The 16,593-nt window shown below is 37.4% G+C and overlaps 1 protein-coding gene and 1 long non-coding RNA gene across 5 annotated transcripts in view; both read left to right on the forward strand.

Annotated features, from left to right (window-relative positions):
• The window catches only part of Cth (Cystathionine gamma-lyase), a 49,242-nt gene extending 38,031 nt beyond the window's left edge, over positions 1-11,211 (forward strand). For all 4 annotated transcript variants that reach the window (XM_067082285.1, XM_067082287.1, XM_067082283.1 and 1 more), the window contains exons 6-9: positions 593-809; positions 4,756-4,907; positions 5,210-5,348; positions 8,219-11,211. In XM_067082285.1, the coding sequence (XP_066938386.1) occupies positions 593-809; positions 4,756-4,907; positions 5,210-5,348; positions 8,219-8,227 (517 nt within the window). In that variant the 3' untranslated portion in view covers positions 8,228-11,211. The remainder of the gene's footprint in view (positions 1-592; positions 810-4,755; positions 4,908-5,209; positions 5,349-8,218) is intronic.
• A 2,150-nt stretch (positions 11,212-13,361) lies between these two features.
• On the forward strand, positions 13,362-16,367 carry LOC136825648 (uncharacterized). Its single transcript, XR_010849388.1, has 2 exons — positions 13,362-14,786; positions 15,202-16,367. It is a non-coding gene; the product is annotated as an uncharacterized lncRNA (long non-coding RNA).
• Positions 16,368-16,593: the final 226 nt, after the last annotated feature.

Consider the following 16,593-nt stretch of genomic DNA (forward strand, 5'->3'; position numbering starts at 1 on the left):
TTCTGGCTAAGACCAACAATAAGAGAATTCTTTTGAGATTGGTTGGTCCGTCGTATGGAGCCCTGTGGGGACTGTGAGAGAGTAACTCCTTTGAGGACTCACAGCGGCTAACAAAAACAGTTTTTTCCTATGTCATAACTGGTTATTTTTGTTACCTTAAAATATAGTTACTTTAATTTTTAGGGAAATTTTAGCAATAAAAATAGAAAATGCATATTCTGCAAAAAAATTACTTTAACCAAAAAATCTAAGGTTTCCTGTAGGTACTGTACATACAAGGATCTTTTATGTATATATTCCATGGACTTGAAACAGTTATCATAGGATCAGTGAAATTTTTAAAAATAGCTATATTTTGGAAAAAGTATATGGTATCACAAGTTTCATAACTTAAATGGATGTATGTACACGAGGTCCTTAATGAGTGGTAAAAAATTTTATGGTCATTGCAAGAAAAAAAAAAGAATAGCTACCTGATTCCCTTAAAAATCTGGAACCTTAATAAAGAGTTTATGTATGATTATTTTTGCACACTGACTGTTCACTGAACTTGACTTAAATAATGTGGGATATTCTTCGTGATTTCTTCCAGAGACGATCTTCACGAACAACTTCGTTTTCTCCAGAATGCCATAGGTCCCATTCCGTCTCCTTTTGATTGTTACTTAGTTAACAGGGCCCTGAAAACCCTCGCCGTGAGAATGGAGCAGCACATGAAGAATGGTATAGCTGTAGCGAGATTTCTAGAAAAGCATCCATGTGTTGAAAAAGTTATTCACCCAGCTCTGCCATCTCACCCACAACATGAGGTAAATTTATGACTTTCTTGTGCATGACAGTTAATTCAAGTACAGAATTTAATGTTGTTTATCTCTATTGAATACAGACCTCATGTTTTACTTTCATTGTTATTCAGTTCAGTGTAAAGGAAGCTGAAAATTTCAATGTTGATGGGTCAAAAAAAATAGAAAATGAGGTGGCGTTTGCATATTCTCATAGGTGATATCCCTTGCTAAAGGAAACCCCCTTTCTAAATGACAGGAGTCATAGATTATATTATTTTCAATGCATTTTTAGGTCATGTAGTATTATAAGGAATTACTTTGGATGCTGGAAAGGTATAAAGAAGAAAATAAAATTTAGAGCCAAGCAACATTTAAAATTTTGTATTTTTTCCAAGCTTTGAAAGTTATGAACTTGGAGAGAATTTTGCAGGAGCAGTGTCTGACATTGGAAGTTCATAAACAGTGCAAACCGCCATCTATTGACAGATATGCATAGTAAATGTAGAAAATGGGAATTCCTCACAGAACGAGTTAAATTGGCGAGATAGAAATAATTAGGAATGTGTTATGAGTCAGAAGAATACATGGTAGTTAAAATCCTTTGCTAAGTATGCCCACCTTTAGTTTTTCAGCAAATTTGTTATCTAATAAATGTTGCAAATGTCTGAATGCGTCGATGAATGACGGGTGACTGAACACACATTGTGTAAATTTTTATATATACTGTATTTATGTATTTTATGGGAGCTGAGGAAAGAAGGAATTTAACTGGTGGCTTACCTAGATGATTGTCTAATCTGGGGAGCCACCAGAGAAGTGTGCTGGTGAAACCTTAGACTCATAGTCGACGGACTACAGTCAAAAGGCTTCCTAATAAATAGGAATAAGTCCCACCTTACATTCAGGAGACATTTTTCTGAGGCTGGGACTTTGTTGGGATACTCTTCATGGCCTGCTGTCTCTTTTCAACAGCACTCAGACCAAAATAAGGAAGGACCTGAGACGATTCCTTGCACAGCCCAGCCGTTCAGCTTTTCCACACAACAGTTGGAACAAAGTCTAGGGCTGTTACAGTTTGCATTGTGGTAGATTTATTCCTGAGATTGCGAATGTGAGGTGTAAAGAGAGTCTGGGTCTCACATGCAAGGAAAAGGCTTGGCTATCACCTTCATCTGACATTGAGAGGATATTCCATCCATGGACCTGGAAGGGGTCTCTGGCAAACAGGTTGACCTGACTACACAGTCCATATGAACGATAATACATACGGATGCCTCCTAGACAGGTTGGCGAGGCCATTGGGAGGGTCATCAGGTAACAGGAAGGTGGATACTGTTCAGGGGATGTGTTGTATCAGTTTCTAGGAGCTGTTGGCTGTCTTTTCGTCTCAGAAAATTGAAACCTCCAGCCTTATATCAAGAGATCGGGCTCACCCTCAGCCCCTCTCAAGTCAGCAATTGCCAACATGCTTCTGCATCCAGAGAACCATCAACTTCCAGTGTGTGCCCCTAAACCTGGACATTCAGGCAATAGTAAGAGATGCATTCTTACAAGTCTGGAACAAATGGAGGACGATATACCTTTTTCCTTTATTGTTCCAGATTTCAGAGGCTTTGAATGATGTACTAGCTTTCAATGAAACCGCTTACCTAATAGCCCCAAATTAGTTGAATAGTCATTGGGTCCCTTCTTCTTCAACAATGGGCAGGAGAATAGATTCCATTGCTGTCCACGGTTCTGTCCCAGGCAGAAAAAGGGAAAGTCATGTGCATCCTCCTTTCTGATCATGACCTTCATGAGTGGATGTTTTAAATCTAGTCTACCGTAAAGATTATTTACCTAACATTGATAGGTACCCAGTGCAAAAACTATGGACTTCATCTATCTGACATACCGGTCCGTATGGAAAATGTGGTTATAATGCCTCCACGCTGAGAGCCTAGTTGAAATCTGTCGAGACAGTTTTACATTTTATTATATACCATTTGAGGTCCAGTGCCTTGCTATTACAACAATCATGGTATACAAGGCAGCACTGTTGGAACCTTGTTTTATGTCTTTGGAATCTACGTGAATAGAAATTGTAAATTTAATTTTCCAGTCTTTTTCACTGCAAAGGCCAGCTCCTGCAAGGGCTTCCCATTGCATTGCATGGCCCCTGGATAAGGTTCTTAGACTCCTGTTATCCCCTTAATTGAGAGGGCCTAATACAACTACATTACAATTCATACACTCCAAAAGGCAGTTTTCTTGGCTGCATTGGCATCAGGAGCTCAGTTTAGCATACTGGACTCTCTTAGGTGGGGACAACGTTTCATCATTCACACCTAGTTGTCATTTATTGTTGGCTCCTAACTTATCATCCCTTTTTTGATAGTGTAGTCACTTGTTTCGCCCTCAAGGATTTACCCTCCATGGTCTACCAGAGCTCCATGAGTGACCAAAGCAATGTCAAAGAATTCTCGTGTACTAGCTGGTCTCATGGCCAGACTCGAAGATAAGGGGGCACTTTCCCAAATCTTTACAGCAAGGCTGTACAGTAAACCCCCGTATTTGCAGGGGATGCGTACTGCACCCCCTGCGAATAGCTAAAATCTGCGAATACTTAAAACCCCTCTAAAAACACTTAGAACTGCCTATTTTGATAGTTTAAACACAAGAAAAACCTTCTAAAAATGCTAACACCTGAGTATTTTAATATTTTTATCACAAAAAGTGCATTTAGTCATGAAAATTATATGAAAATACAGTAATTAGTGAATATTTCTCAGTGAAGAATACCGCGTATGGGCAAATTTTCCGCGAACAACGGGTAGATACGTTCCACAGAGAAATCCGCGAATGCGTGAATCTGCAAATTCCTTTCCCAATAGCATCTCAGTGAGTGCAAATGGATGAGGCTACAGCCGGTGCAGTATTTAATGGTTTTGGTAATATTAGATGTAGCTTTGTGCAGTGTTTTTAATCGGAAAAAGGAATAATACATGAAATATTAGAAATACTGAATAACAATATATTATAGTTACAGCACATTTCAGTCTTCAAAACCTGAAAAGATTTTAAACTTTGGTATCACTTGAACATGATACTCCAAACTGAACAAAATAAGAACAAGTAAAAAATGCGTTGAAGTTTCTTCGGCACAATCGAGTTTTCTGTACAGCGTACGTGCTGTGTGAAGCTCTCAGCCGGCTGTGGAGGCTTGTGTTGTTGCAGTGTCAGATGCATGATCATGGCTAACTTTATCGTTAAATAAAATAAAAACTACTGAGGCTAAAGGGCTGCCATTTGCTATGTGTGATGATTGGAGCTGATCAACCTACCAAATTGCAGCCCTGTGGCCTCAGTAGTTTTTAAGGTCTGAGGGCGGACAGAAAAAGTGCCGCTGGAAAGGCAAAGCCGTTTCAGTAGTTTTCTTTTACAGAAAACTAAAAAAGAAATAAAGAAATGAAACATAATTGCTGACTTTATAATAAAGAAAAATACATTTCAGTCTGTTTATGTCAGCTAACGCTTTTCATTGTTACATAGCTCAAAACATCAAAACTATATATATATATATATATATATATATATATATATATATATATATATATATATATATATATATATATAAATTTTAAAACTGTGAAACCAATTGTAATACACAATGCATGAATTGGCTATGTTGAAGTACATTAATGGGTATGTATTGAAAAAATCAACTCTCTTTCTAAAGAACTAATTTGTACATTTCTCACAATGTTTGCACTGCAGCTAATGAACTGCATCCTACTCCACAGAAGTTTTATGTACCTTGGAAAGAAGTTGGTCAATTTTGTACCTTTAGGTTATTGAACCCACACTTCATCATATTAAAAGTCCATTTGGAACTTTTTTTATTGAAATTGTAAATCAGATTTTCAGATGTATTAACATTTTCTTAAAATTTTGTATTAGAATCAAGGTAATGTGTTATTTAACTTTTCAGCTTGCTAAGCGACAGTGTTATGGACATTCTGGAATGGTCACTTTCTACATTAAAGGTGACAGTTTGGATGCGTCCAAGAAATTCTTCAAACAACTAAAAGTATTCACTCTTGCTGAAAGCCTTGGTGGTTTTGAAAGTCTGTGCGAGCTTCCGTAAGTACTGTATTGAAAAATTTGTCATAATCTCTCCCATTCATGTAATAGGAACAGGCTTAGTAGCAAAATTTTATTTTCAACATAATTTTAGAATGATTAAAAATGTGAAATTAATTTTATCAGAGTCCCGTTTTAAACCAGGAATAAGGTAGGCAGCAATGTGAGGCATGCATATTACACACTGTAAATAGACGCTGTCAATTTTTATATTAGTATTGGATGAAAGTTTGTCTTATTATTATACAGTACAAAATTGTATGTATGGCACCAAACTGAATTTGTAAAACGTATCGTTTTAGGTCTTTGATGACGCATGCATCCGTGCCAGCAGAAGACAGAGTAAAGCTTGGCATCAGTGATGGACTTATTCGTGTTTCTTGCGGCCTTGAATCCTCTGAAGACCTCATCAAGGATTTAGACCAAGCACTAAATTCCCTAGTGAGTTTTAATTCATTCCCTTGTGGAAAGTTTTCTTTACAGCAATGCAGATTGTCGTTTTGATTTCACCACTTGCTCCTATGTTTATTTATATTTTACCTAGGTTTAGATGAAATATACTACAGTATACTAAAACCCAAATCATAAGCAAAAAGTTATTAAAGTTTGCAACTTGAGTAAAAACCAGGTATTACATTAACTTCTAAACAGGGTTTATACATTATATCAAAGATTCTGAAACTCTCTTTCAGTGTTATAAAGTACAGTATTGTATTTATACGCATTTACACCAAGTACACTCAATTGCCTTACTAAAATTTACTGCCTCAGTACAAAGGGGCATTTCTATATGGGGGAATTGTTCTGAAGTTTTAGGTGCTTTATCGTTTGCCTCCCTCCTTGATGGAATTGAATTACAAGTTGTACTTCAATTATCCAGGTCATCATCTGAAATGTGACATTATCCGACACACCTGGACCTGGGATCAAGGCCCCAAAGATATAATATATATATATATAAATTTAAAATTTGAAAAAACCATGTCCAATGGTTGGCAATGGTGCGCAGCCTAAGAAAATGTTGGTGACACTGCCTACACTCATACTGACTGGGAGTGACACTGCTTACACTCAGACTGACTGGAAGTGACACTGTCTACACTTGACTGTCCAGGTTTGGAGACACATATATTAGGAGTTTGTGATTCTTGTGCATGGCGAACGGGCCCACTTCCGGTCGCGGAAGCATGCTGGCTATTGTTTGAAATGAGTGGTTTTCCAACATCCTCTCTGTTGAGGCTGTCGTTTTCCTTGATAGAGAGTCTCTTATTTCAGTGAGACCCCCGTGAGGTGAATTGCAGACGTGCCACTTCCTTGCTTGCGCCATCCGAAGGATGGCTAGCATTATCATATTGAGAGGGGGGTGAACGTGATCGCGACCTCTTGATGTAGGATATTGTAGTTATGTTGTCTCTCTCTTCTGGAGGTTTGAGTTTTTTGAGACAAAAAGGCAGCCATCAGCTCCAGGAAATTGATATAAGAATTCCTCAGAGTAGCTGATCACCTCCCTGCCACCTGAAGATCCTCCCAATGTCCTCCCAACCTGTCAACGAGGCATCTGTGTGTATTGTCACTCATACAGATGGAGGAGTCAGGGCGACCTGTTTTGTCAGAGATTCCCTCCGGATCCAGGCCAAAGTATCTCCCCAACTTTTTTCATCTTTTGATGAGGTCGGTCTCGCATCTTTTTTCTTGCATGCGATAGCCAGAATTTCACATATTTAGTTGCAATCTAAGTATTGGATCTGTTACTGATGTCAACTGCAACAGGCCCATCATACATTCTAATTGCCATCTGTAAACTGTGGGCTGTGCAAGGAACCTTTTTCTGTTTTGAGTATGATGGGGAGAGACAGCAGACCGTGAAGAGTATCCCAACACAGTCCCAGCCACTGAAAGTGTCTGCTGGGTATGAAGTGGGATTTTTTTCAAATTTATTATAAAACCTTTTGACTGTAGTCTGTTGACCATTGCTCTTAGGTTTTTCAAGCACTCTTTCTTGTGGGTCCCCAGATTAACCAGTTGTCTAGGTAGGCTATCAGTTGTATTCCTTTATGTTTGATTTCTCGAACGAATACTGTTGCCAATTTTGTAAAATATTCTTTAGGCAATGTTTAGCCCAAAGGACATGACTTTGAATCTATAAGTATCTTTCCCTATCCAGAACCTTAGGAAGGGGCAGAAGGGAACGGCTATAGGGACATGCCAGCATGCATCTTTCAGATCTATAGATACTGTCCAAGTCCCTTTTGGAATGATTCAACATACTTAGGCAACGATAATTATACGAAACTTTTGGCAAACAATGTGCTTGTTCAATTTTGATTGGTTGAGGCTCACTCTTCTTTGGGAGGAATCCTTTTCGAGGACACTGAAGAGACGTACTTGGTGGCAAATATACGCGTGTTTCTCTATGGGCCCCTTTAACAGGACCTTTCTGCACATATATGTAAGATGGCTTTTGGACCTTGTGAAAAAGGATGTCCTTGCTGCTGTTGTCCCTTTGTAGGGAATTGTCCCTTCTGACACCCTGCCTGTTTTTTGAGGAAAACTTTTTGGGGGTGACTGAAGGCTTATATGATTTTTGTTCAAAGCAAGCATTTTTTGGGGTTGGGTAAAGGGAAATTTTGGGTTCTTTGTTTCCTAAATTCCCCTTTCCCCCAGAAGCGTACACTATAATTCTGTTGGCGGACATTCTCGTTGAGTTGAGCCACAACAGACTCCTCAAACAAGTCCTTACAGAAGGGGTTGGAATGTAATAATGCAGTGACTCTGGAGAGTGATTTGACGGAGCCCTCCAATGCTTCCATTCGCGCTTTTATGCGCCATTCTAGGAAGTCACAGTGCTTCCGCCTCCCATCTAAATTGTGATTGGGGCGTATTATATGATTGATAGGTTGTTATGCAATCCGCCTCCCATCCCCACAAATCTTGCAGCCTCATGTTCATGCTATGAAAAGTAGGTAGGTGGTAAATGGTTATTTGTGAGTCCACATATTGTATGCAGTGGGAGACTGCTATACTTCTGTCAGCTAGACAAAAGACTTGTGGGGACCTTTGAGACTGGGAATGTGAGCATATATATGACTAATGAGTTAGTATGAAAAAAAATTAGTTTTTGTTGTAAAAACTCAGTTTTTTCTTCATTATTAATCAGTATGTGTACAGGGTTTTGATATCAGTGTAGTGTAAGACAAATACAGTTAACATAAGCAAATGTTAAACCAAAATAAATAACTCAGAATTTTACTCAGTATGTAAATTTCAAGCACCAGTAATACATTTTAGCTCACCAAATAATTTTTTTTCAGGTCAATTAGTTGTTTGGAACATTTTGGTAAAGGCCACTGCTGTTTATCCGGACTATTTCCAGAATCTAACCAGTCTGCCTTCAAGAAGAGATACGCTGGAGTCTGGGTCATATTTTTAAGATAATTTCTTCACCAAAGCATTGTATCCATTTTGATTTTACCAGTATTGAGATAGACAGCTGAACCACAGGTAGATAAATCAAAGCACCCGATATTCTGTAAGTAATTGGTGAATCCCACAAATCAGTACCTCTATACTGACGTAAGGGACTTAGTTAAAATATTTTTATCCCGTTTTTCTTAGAATATTTTTATCCCGTTTTTCTTAGTTAAAATATTTTTATCCTGTTCCATTATAGTAAAAGTTAAAAGGTGAGCAAATTCTTTGCTTGGCACCAGTTGCACTATTATGTCACTGGAAGGGATCCTTTCCCACTGTAAGTCATATATGACATGTTTTTGCCTTACAAATATTTTAAATCCATGCTATGTAATGTATTCAGGTTTCCTGGCGGTAATGTTTTACATGGGCCATTTCATGTTGTGTTTATGGCAAGTAGAGAATTTTGATTTATCTCATTTATCTTATTTCTATTTTAACTTACCATATTACTAGATTTGATAGTTAGCACGTGTTGCTGTTTTTAACGTTTCTTCCCATTAGCCCAAGTGTTTTAAAATTATTTTTAGTGGGGTGATGATGACAAAATTCCAATAGGAAATTTTCTTCCTGTGGGCCCTCAGTTTTATTCATTTGAGGTTTGCATATTTAACATAACATAACTTTATGTGCCTCATTTCCAGTACTGTTCAGCTTGGGAAAATGATGAGCAATGTTCACTCGACTTGCGTCCAGTGCTTAAAGTGTCAGTGGCATTTTTTTAATACATTCTTGACTATTAAACACTCTGACTTTGTATTTTTAAAAATTTCGTTTTAGCTTTTTATAATCTTTTTTTATACATTGGGAAAGATGACCTATGTTCGGCTTCTTAGGACCTTAGTTGTGTGTTTTACCTTTCATTACTTGCAACTCTCCCCCACTGATCACCAAAGATTCAGGCAGCTGTAGATGGATGAAAGCCCACTGAAAACCATGTTAATAAAGTGGGCAGAGCTGGTGCATGTCTCTTGACAAATTTGTGTTGGTGGGTACTCTGAACCTGCTACAACGTATGACCGAGAATGAATCTGTAGTTAATGTGTTCATGAAGGTCCCCATGCCATTCATCATTGTACCCAAAGGTGTAGACATGCATGGTTCATGTTTTTTTGCACCAGACACCCATCTCCTTCAGTTATATTAAGGTCATCCAAACTATGCGTTGTTAGGGGCAGCTGGCACTACCCAATGTTTCTGCTTCTAGCGCACTTTTTAGTGCCTGCTCAAGTGGATGGCTTATTCTCCTCTGTAGCCTGTAATTTATTCCTTTTATTTTTTGAGAAAAGTGATTTTTTCTGTGCAGCTGATCTTCTATTTCATATTCTTCCCACTTGTCCCTAACCCATTGAGCAGAGACAGACAAGGAGTCAAGAACTTGGTTTATTATAGATATCAAGGTATTCAAGTGACATTTTGTAGGCATGGGGTTAGTTCACCTGTCTTGCTGAATGATGGCCTTTCCAGAGGTCAAACAACCTCTTTAAAAGCAAGAAGTTACAAATCAGCACGCAGTCAAATTCAGTTTTAAAACAGGCTTTGTCTTGTTCATGTGAGAAATACTCATGGAAACAGCAAAGTAAATTTGGAAGTGTCATAAGGTAGGGGCCCAAACCTTTGACTTTCCGATGGAATCATCCTCCAGACTGCAGGCTCATGCACTCTTCTGCATCTCATCTTCAGTGCTACGTATTCTCTTGTTGGAAGTTCCCTTCATAGGGTCATGATCATAAAGGTTTAAAAGTTAGACCTTTTCCACTGAAACGGGGCCTCAGATGTTTTGCCGATGTGACTGTTGCCCCTGCCCTTCTCTTTGTGTAGGTTCTTTCCAGTTCTTGCTTCCTTACTTGTTCTGGTACCCCATGAAAATATACAGGAGTCTGACAGCTTCAGGAATTAGGGTCTACTGAAGTGTGCTGGGAGATTTCTTTGGTCTTACTCTATGGTAGCTGATGAAATTGTTTTCATTTCAATGGCAGTGTCTTGCAGAAAGTGCTAAGGGACAGTGAGTAACATAACTAAATATTGTTCTCCTACAGAGTTGAATATTGTAAATTTTGTCCATTACTGACAAGACTGTTTAGTCCTTCATTTTTAGTCATCATTGATCTAAACTCAGGTAAGGACATTAATTAAAATATTTCTCTAACTACAGTTTTTCTGGAAATGCATGAGCATCTCTATGCTTTGTTATAAGTGAACTTAAAAGTTATAAGAACTTTTTATCATCATATACTCAGTCAAATATAGAATTTCTGGTTAGAATCTGTTATGAAACTGTAAAATAACTTGTAATTATATACATAATGTATCTTTTTTAAATGTTTTTGTTAACTTTGTTACCATCCTACAGTGTTTCATGAAATATTATGAATCTGAAGATGTTGATCACGAGAAACATTACAGTCTTTATAAAATGAATTTGTATTGCCATTTTCTAGGTGGAGTGCTTTTGTTGCACCTTTTTTTGCATATAAGTGAAGGGCCTCTTGTGGTTTGAATGTCGAGTAGGGTCAGTGTGTTCATGCTTACTGTGTATAACATCTTTCACAGAATTGCATCTTTCCAGAAATCTAGATATTAAACGAAACTTAGTACCTGACTCACCAGGGTTCAAAGATGTTCCACAGAAATTTTTTTATTATTATTTTAGTATGAGTGGGATAAATCACAGAGAAGTTAAAATCTGTAGCAGACTCAGAATTGTACGTTAGTATGTTGATATATTTCTTTGTAAATTGCAATGGTAAATGTTTTGTAACAGTTAGTTTGTTATTCAGAAATATATGATTGCATATTGCACTAATGGCATTATATCTTTATAAAAAATATATCTTCAGTTTTTCATTTTAGTAATCCTGCCAAATTAAGCCTAAGTGAAAGGGACAACCAGATGGCTTGCCAGACCATTGATATTTAGGCAAAACTTGAGCCCCTAACATCTTGAACTGCACATTTGTCTCATCACAAACCCATTATATTACAACAGACTTGATGCATCCATGTGAACTTCTCAGACACTCTACAGAAAAATAATCCTGCAAGTTCCACCTGACTGGCAGCAAATCATTTTAGCTGCTGCTAATATTTCATTTGCATAACAAGCGTAATGTTGTACCTCTTTCAGCTCCTGAACCCAGTAAATGTAAAGCCTTGCTTTTCTGAATAGCCGTTCTGCTTGTTACTTAACTGGATTTCCCTCAGTGTAATGAAAGTATTACACCATTCATACACTATACTCTGTTTCAACTCATCTGTCACCAAAAATTGACATTCATTGACATTCATGGCAACTGTGGGATGCACTTCCCACAGTCTCTGCAGACGGAGGATGAGAGAAAATGGTAGAGGAAGGACACATGGGAAATAACAAACGACTGCTTTTAAGGAGACGAGAGAGAAACAAACAAATGCTTACGAGAGAGTCGAGAGAGAGAAACAAACGACTGCTTAGAAGGGTGATGAGAGAGAGAAACAAAGGAATGCTTATGAGAGAGACGAGAAAGAAACAAACGAATGCTTGTGAGAGAGGAACAAAAGACTGCTTATGAGAGAAATGAGAGAGGGAAACAAACGAAAGCTTATGAGAGAGTGAAACAAACGAATGCTTATGAGAGATATGAGAGAAACAAACAAATGCAAAGATAGAGAGAATAACAAACAAATGGAGAGGAATAGAGAAATAACAGTGGTCCCATTATAGGACTAGGACTAGAATTTTATAAATTTGATTAATTGATGTAATTCAGTACTTTTAATATTAAAAAACTAGCAGATGCTCGCTATCGCTTACATTAGCTAGTTCCCATATCCGTACCGTACCAATATCTGTATTATATAAAACATGGAAGGGGGAGGGGGAGGGAAGGGGAATAGGAAAGGAGGGGAGGGGGGAGACAAACAAACACACACACACACACAGGCAGCCAAGAAAATTAATATAATAGATTATTCTTGAAAGACGTCTTACAACGCCAGGATCCTTTGAAGCAGTCTTCAGCTCCTGAAGCATTCCTGGAGAAATGTCCATTGGATTATAACGTCTTCTTAAATTCTTAAAGACTCCAAGATCCTGTGAAGCTGTCTTCTGCTCCTAAACGGAATGCAGGTGGTTCATAGTTACCACTTGAGGTTAATTAAACACTTAATAAATTCTAAGGGTTAAGCAAGTCATATTTTGATTTGAAAAACACGTACATTTTCCTGTCTTCCAACAACATTTCCGTCTTTCAGCTTCAATTGCTCCATTTTTTGAGGGAACACTTGCGCTTTTACGTGGGCTATTAATAGAAAATTTATTCAGATTTCCATTGTAATTTTCACTTTTTTCCTAGTGTTATTTATTACCGAGTAATTATGAAAAATGTAAGTGTAAACATGAGCACTCGAGAATCCAGTCGAGCTGCGTAGTTTGGCCTAGGGTTTATGGATGCGTGAATAATTTTTTGTGCGCCTGTTTGTGCATCTGTAAATAACTTCAATGTGCATGTATTATAATATATCATTCGAACGGCCATTCTTTGTACTTTATCATGCTGAACGTCAAAATGTAAAAATATCAATGTTTTATATAAAAATCCTTAGCAAATGGTTGACTTTACATGAAAAAAACAAAACTTATGTCTTTGAGCTTCAATTGCTCAATTATTTACTGGGAACATATTAATTTTAGGTAATATATATATATATATAGGAAATTTACTCAGCTTTCCATCACGGTTTTCACTTTTATAGCATTATTTATTACCAAGTAATTACTAAAAATGTCAGCATATATATATATATATATATATATATATATATATATATATATATATATATTATATATATATATTATATATATATATATATATATATATATTGAATATATATATATATATATATATATATATATATATATATATATATTATATATATATATATATATATATATATATATATATAAATACCTGTTTAGAATTTATGCATGCATGATAATTTTTGTACGCTGTTTGTGCATCTGTAAATAACTTCAGTGTGCATGTATTATCATTTGAATGGCCATTTTTTGTACTTTATCGTGCTGAACAGCAAAATGTAAAAATATCAACGTTTCTAAATAATCGTTGCTGTATATTTTCTTATAAAAAAAGAAGATTGTCTGTAATCTAACAATAATTGCTCAATTTTATTCTAACAATATGTATATCCTTCTTTTGTGCATTTTATAGGAAATTTATTCAGCTTTCTAATGCCACCTTTATTTTTTTCTGACTTTATTCCTTAGGTACGATACGAAACGTCAACATTATTAAAAAATTAGCATTTTTTAATCGGTAACAGCTAATTAGCAAACACATTTATAGCAAAATGATTGCTTTCACGTGAAAGTTCAAACATTTCCACACAATTTACATATAAAATAAACTCCCTAAACCTAATTATTATATTTTTCATGATTATTTAAAAAAAATATCGATTTTCCTTAAAAATTTCACATTCATCACGTCTTTTTTATTATTTCTAAACCTTGCAAATATTTTCTGATTGCTTTAGGAAAAAATTCAATCATTTGCCGACATCATAGAACAAACCAGAAGCCATATCAGTTGTAGTTTGGAAGTATCGATTTTTACAAAGAAACTTTTCCGTGTGAGAGAATTGCCTAGTGACTGGGTTCCCACAAAACATAGGGTCCTTTCCTTGTTAGTATCAAACTTTGATCCGTTAGGGTTGGTCAGTCCAACGTATGTTAGAGGAAAGTTGTTTTTACAGAAACTATGGGAAGAAGGTATAGGATGAGATGATGTTCTGGACACAGAAAGACGGACAGAGGCTATGAAAATCGTAGAGAGTTTGTCTTTGAGCATAAGTTAAAATTTAAGAGAGGAATTTTGATAGGCAAATCAGAAATTTGTCTCTTTACTGATGCCTCAAGCGAGGCATATGTCAGGGGAAGTAAGGGAGAAACTAACCTGTTGACTAGCAAAATGAGAGTAAGCCCTAGGAAACAACAACGGTTGACCATACCTAAATTAGAGTTATTAGCCTTGTTATTAGGAATTAGGTAGAAGTTTGAAGAATTTGTTAAAAGTCAACACAGTTGTAATTTGGACCGACAGTAAGGTCGCTATAGCCTTGGCAAATAACAAAGAGGAGAATAGGAATGTATTTATAGCTAATAGGGTAGGAGAAGCTAACTATTTTACAGGAGTGTGGGATGATTCTGAAGCATGTGCTGACCAAAAGTAATCCAGTAGATCTTCTGTCCCGAGGGACTAGAATAAGAGAGCTGACAGATAGCCAGTTGTGGCACCGAGGACCCCAATTTCTTCATGTTGAAGGTCCTGCTGATCTCCCACAGCTACTAGATGAAGTCTCGCAAGGCCAGGCTAATAAGCAAGTTGTTGCCGCCCTATGTGAACTGCAGTAAGTAGTAGCCACGATACACCCGCAGACATCTGACCCATAATGGAGAGGATTGTTGAATTTAGCATTTTGATTGGTATTATGAAAAATATATTGAAATTTTTAAAAAGTAATGCTAATCCATTTTCAAAACTTATTTGAAACAACGGCATTATTTTCCTTCAGCTTATAGTTATTTGGAAAAGAGATCTAAAGTACCCAATGATATAATTAATTTTGTTAACCAGTTAGGGTTAGTTTTGATTGAAGGCATAATATACTCAAGAAATAGATTAAAGAATGCTGTGGGAAATAGAGATCACTTAATCTTGTTACCCGCAAAAGGGAAATTAGTACGATCATACCCAAGACACTTGCATACCCTAAACATGCATTGTAGCATGAATTCGCTTATACAGCAGCTATTTTTCGCCAGGAATGTTGGTGTCCGGGATTGAGACGTTTAGCGAAAAAGGTGGTAGGCGGATGTGAAGCTTGTAATAAATCCTTCAAGCTCCCTATACACCACCCACCCCTGCCACTCCCCATTGCACGAACACAGATGTCACGTCTGTTTGCTTGTATTGGTCTCGACCACACTGGACCTATCCAGGTAGAAGGAGGGATAGGATGCATCCTGTTGGTAACTTGCACGAGCAGCTGAGCCGTCTACTTAGATTACTGTTCGACCCTCGATGCTGCCACCTTCATCTTGATGTTCAGGAGACTCATTGCGAAGCATGGTACGCCCTGTAGTATCTACAGCGACAATCACCAGACCTTCCGCGCTGCCAACACATTCCTACAAGACATCTTCGACGAAGGCGAAACTCGACAGTTCCTGCGTAAGCGCAGGATACAGTGGCATTTCCAGACTCTGCGATCTCCATGGAAGGGAGGATTCTTCGAGTGCCTAATTGGTGTTGTGGAACACACCCTTGAAGTATCTTTCAGGTGCAGCATCTTCAACGAGGAGCAGTCCGTGCGTTAGTCAAGGAGGCAGAAGCAGTAATAAACAATAGCCAGGAAGACGAAGTTCTTACGCCCTCTCATCTAATTCGAGGATCCATGATCTGGCTGATGTCACCCACTGTGCAACATGAAAATATGTATTGCACGTTGACGATGAAGCAGATGCGTCATCAGTATTTCCGTCTCATCGACACCCTGCGAATGTTTCAATATCGGTGGCAGACGGAGTACTTGAGTTCATTGCCGGAGAGGCCTGACTTTTGTATGGGACCTAAATCTTCACTGAGCCAGTGTTGGAGGTATTGTGTTAGTGAAACTCGACCATAGAAAACGGGAGTTACTGGCCATTGGGTAGAATTGTTGCCGTCTATCCAGATGACGATGGTGTTCATACGCTGTGTTAGTGTACTCTATGAAAACTTTGTAGATAATGGAAAGAAATAATTTGTTTTTTAAATTTATGGTAAGTTTTAATTTAAGTGATATTTAATTTGGAATAAAACCCTGTTGTGCATTGCATATATGCATGTGTAGTCAAGGGCACATATATATATGATATAACCAGTAGTGATCTACCATTGATTGATTGGAAGAAGTGTGGCCAACTTTTAAATATATTTGCTAATGTGGTATATGTAGCCTATTCTTTTGAAGCTGGCAGTTTGCACACCTTTAGTGATTAAGAACTTGTGTATTTGGTGGTAGTAAATTATAGACTAAGATGTCTGACCCAGAAGAATTGAAGAGGAGATGGCGGGGTTTCAAGTCTGTGATAACTGCTCAAAGAAGGTTGAAACCGCTATTGACGCATGTGATATCAATAGCATTCCTTCATTGAGAGAGCCCTTGAAGGAAT

The sequence above is a fragment of the Macrobrachium rosenbergii genome, chromosome 39 (assembly GCF_040412425.1).
Source record: "Macrobrachium rosenbergii isolate ZJJX-2024 chromosome 39, ASM4041242v1, whole genome shotgun sequence".
In the NCBI taxonomy this organism is placed as follows: domain Eukaryota; kingdom Metazoa; phylum Arthropoda; class Malacostraca; order Decapoda; family Palaemonidae; genus Macrobrachium; species Macrobrachium rosenbergii.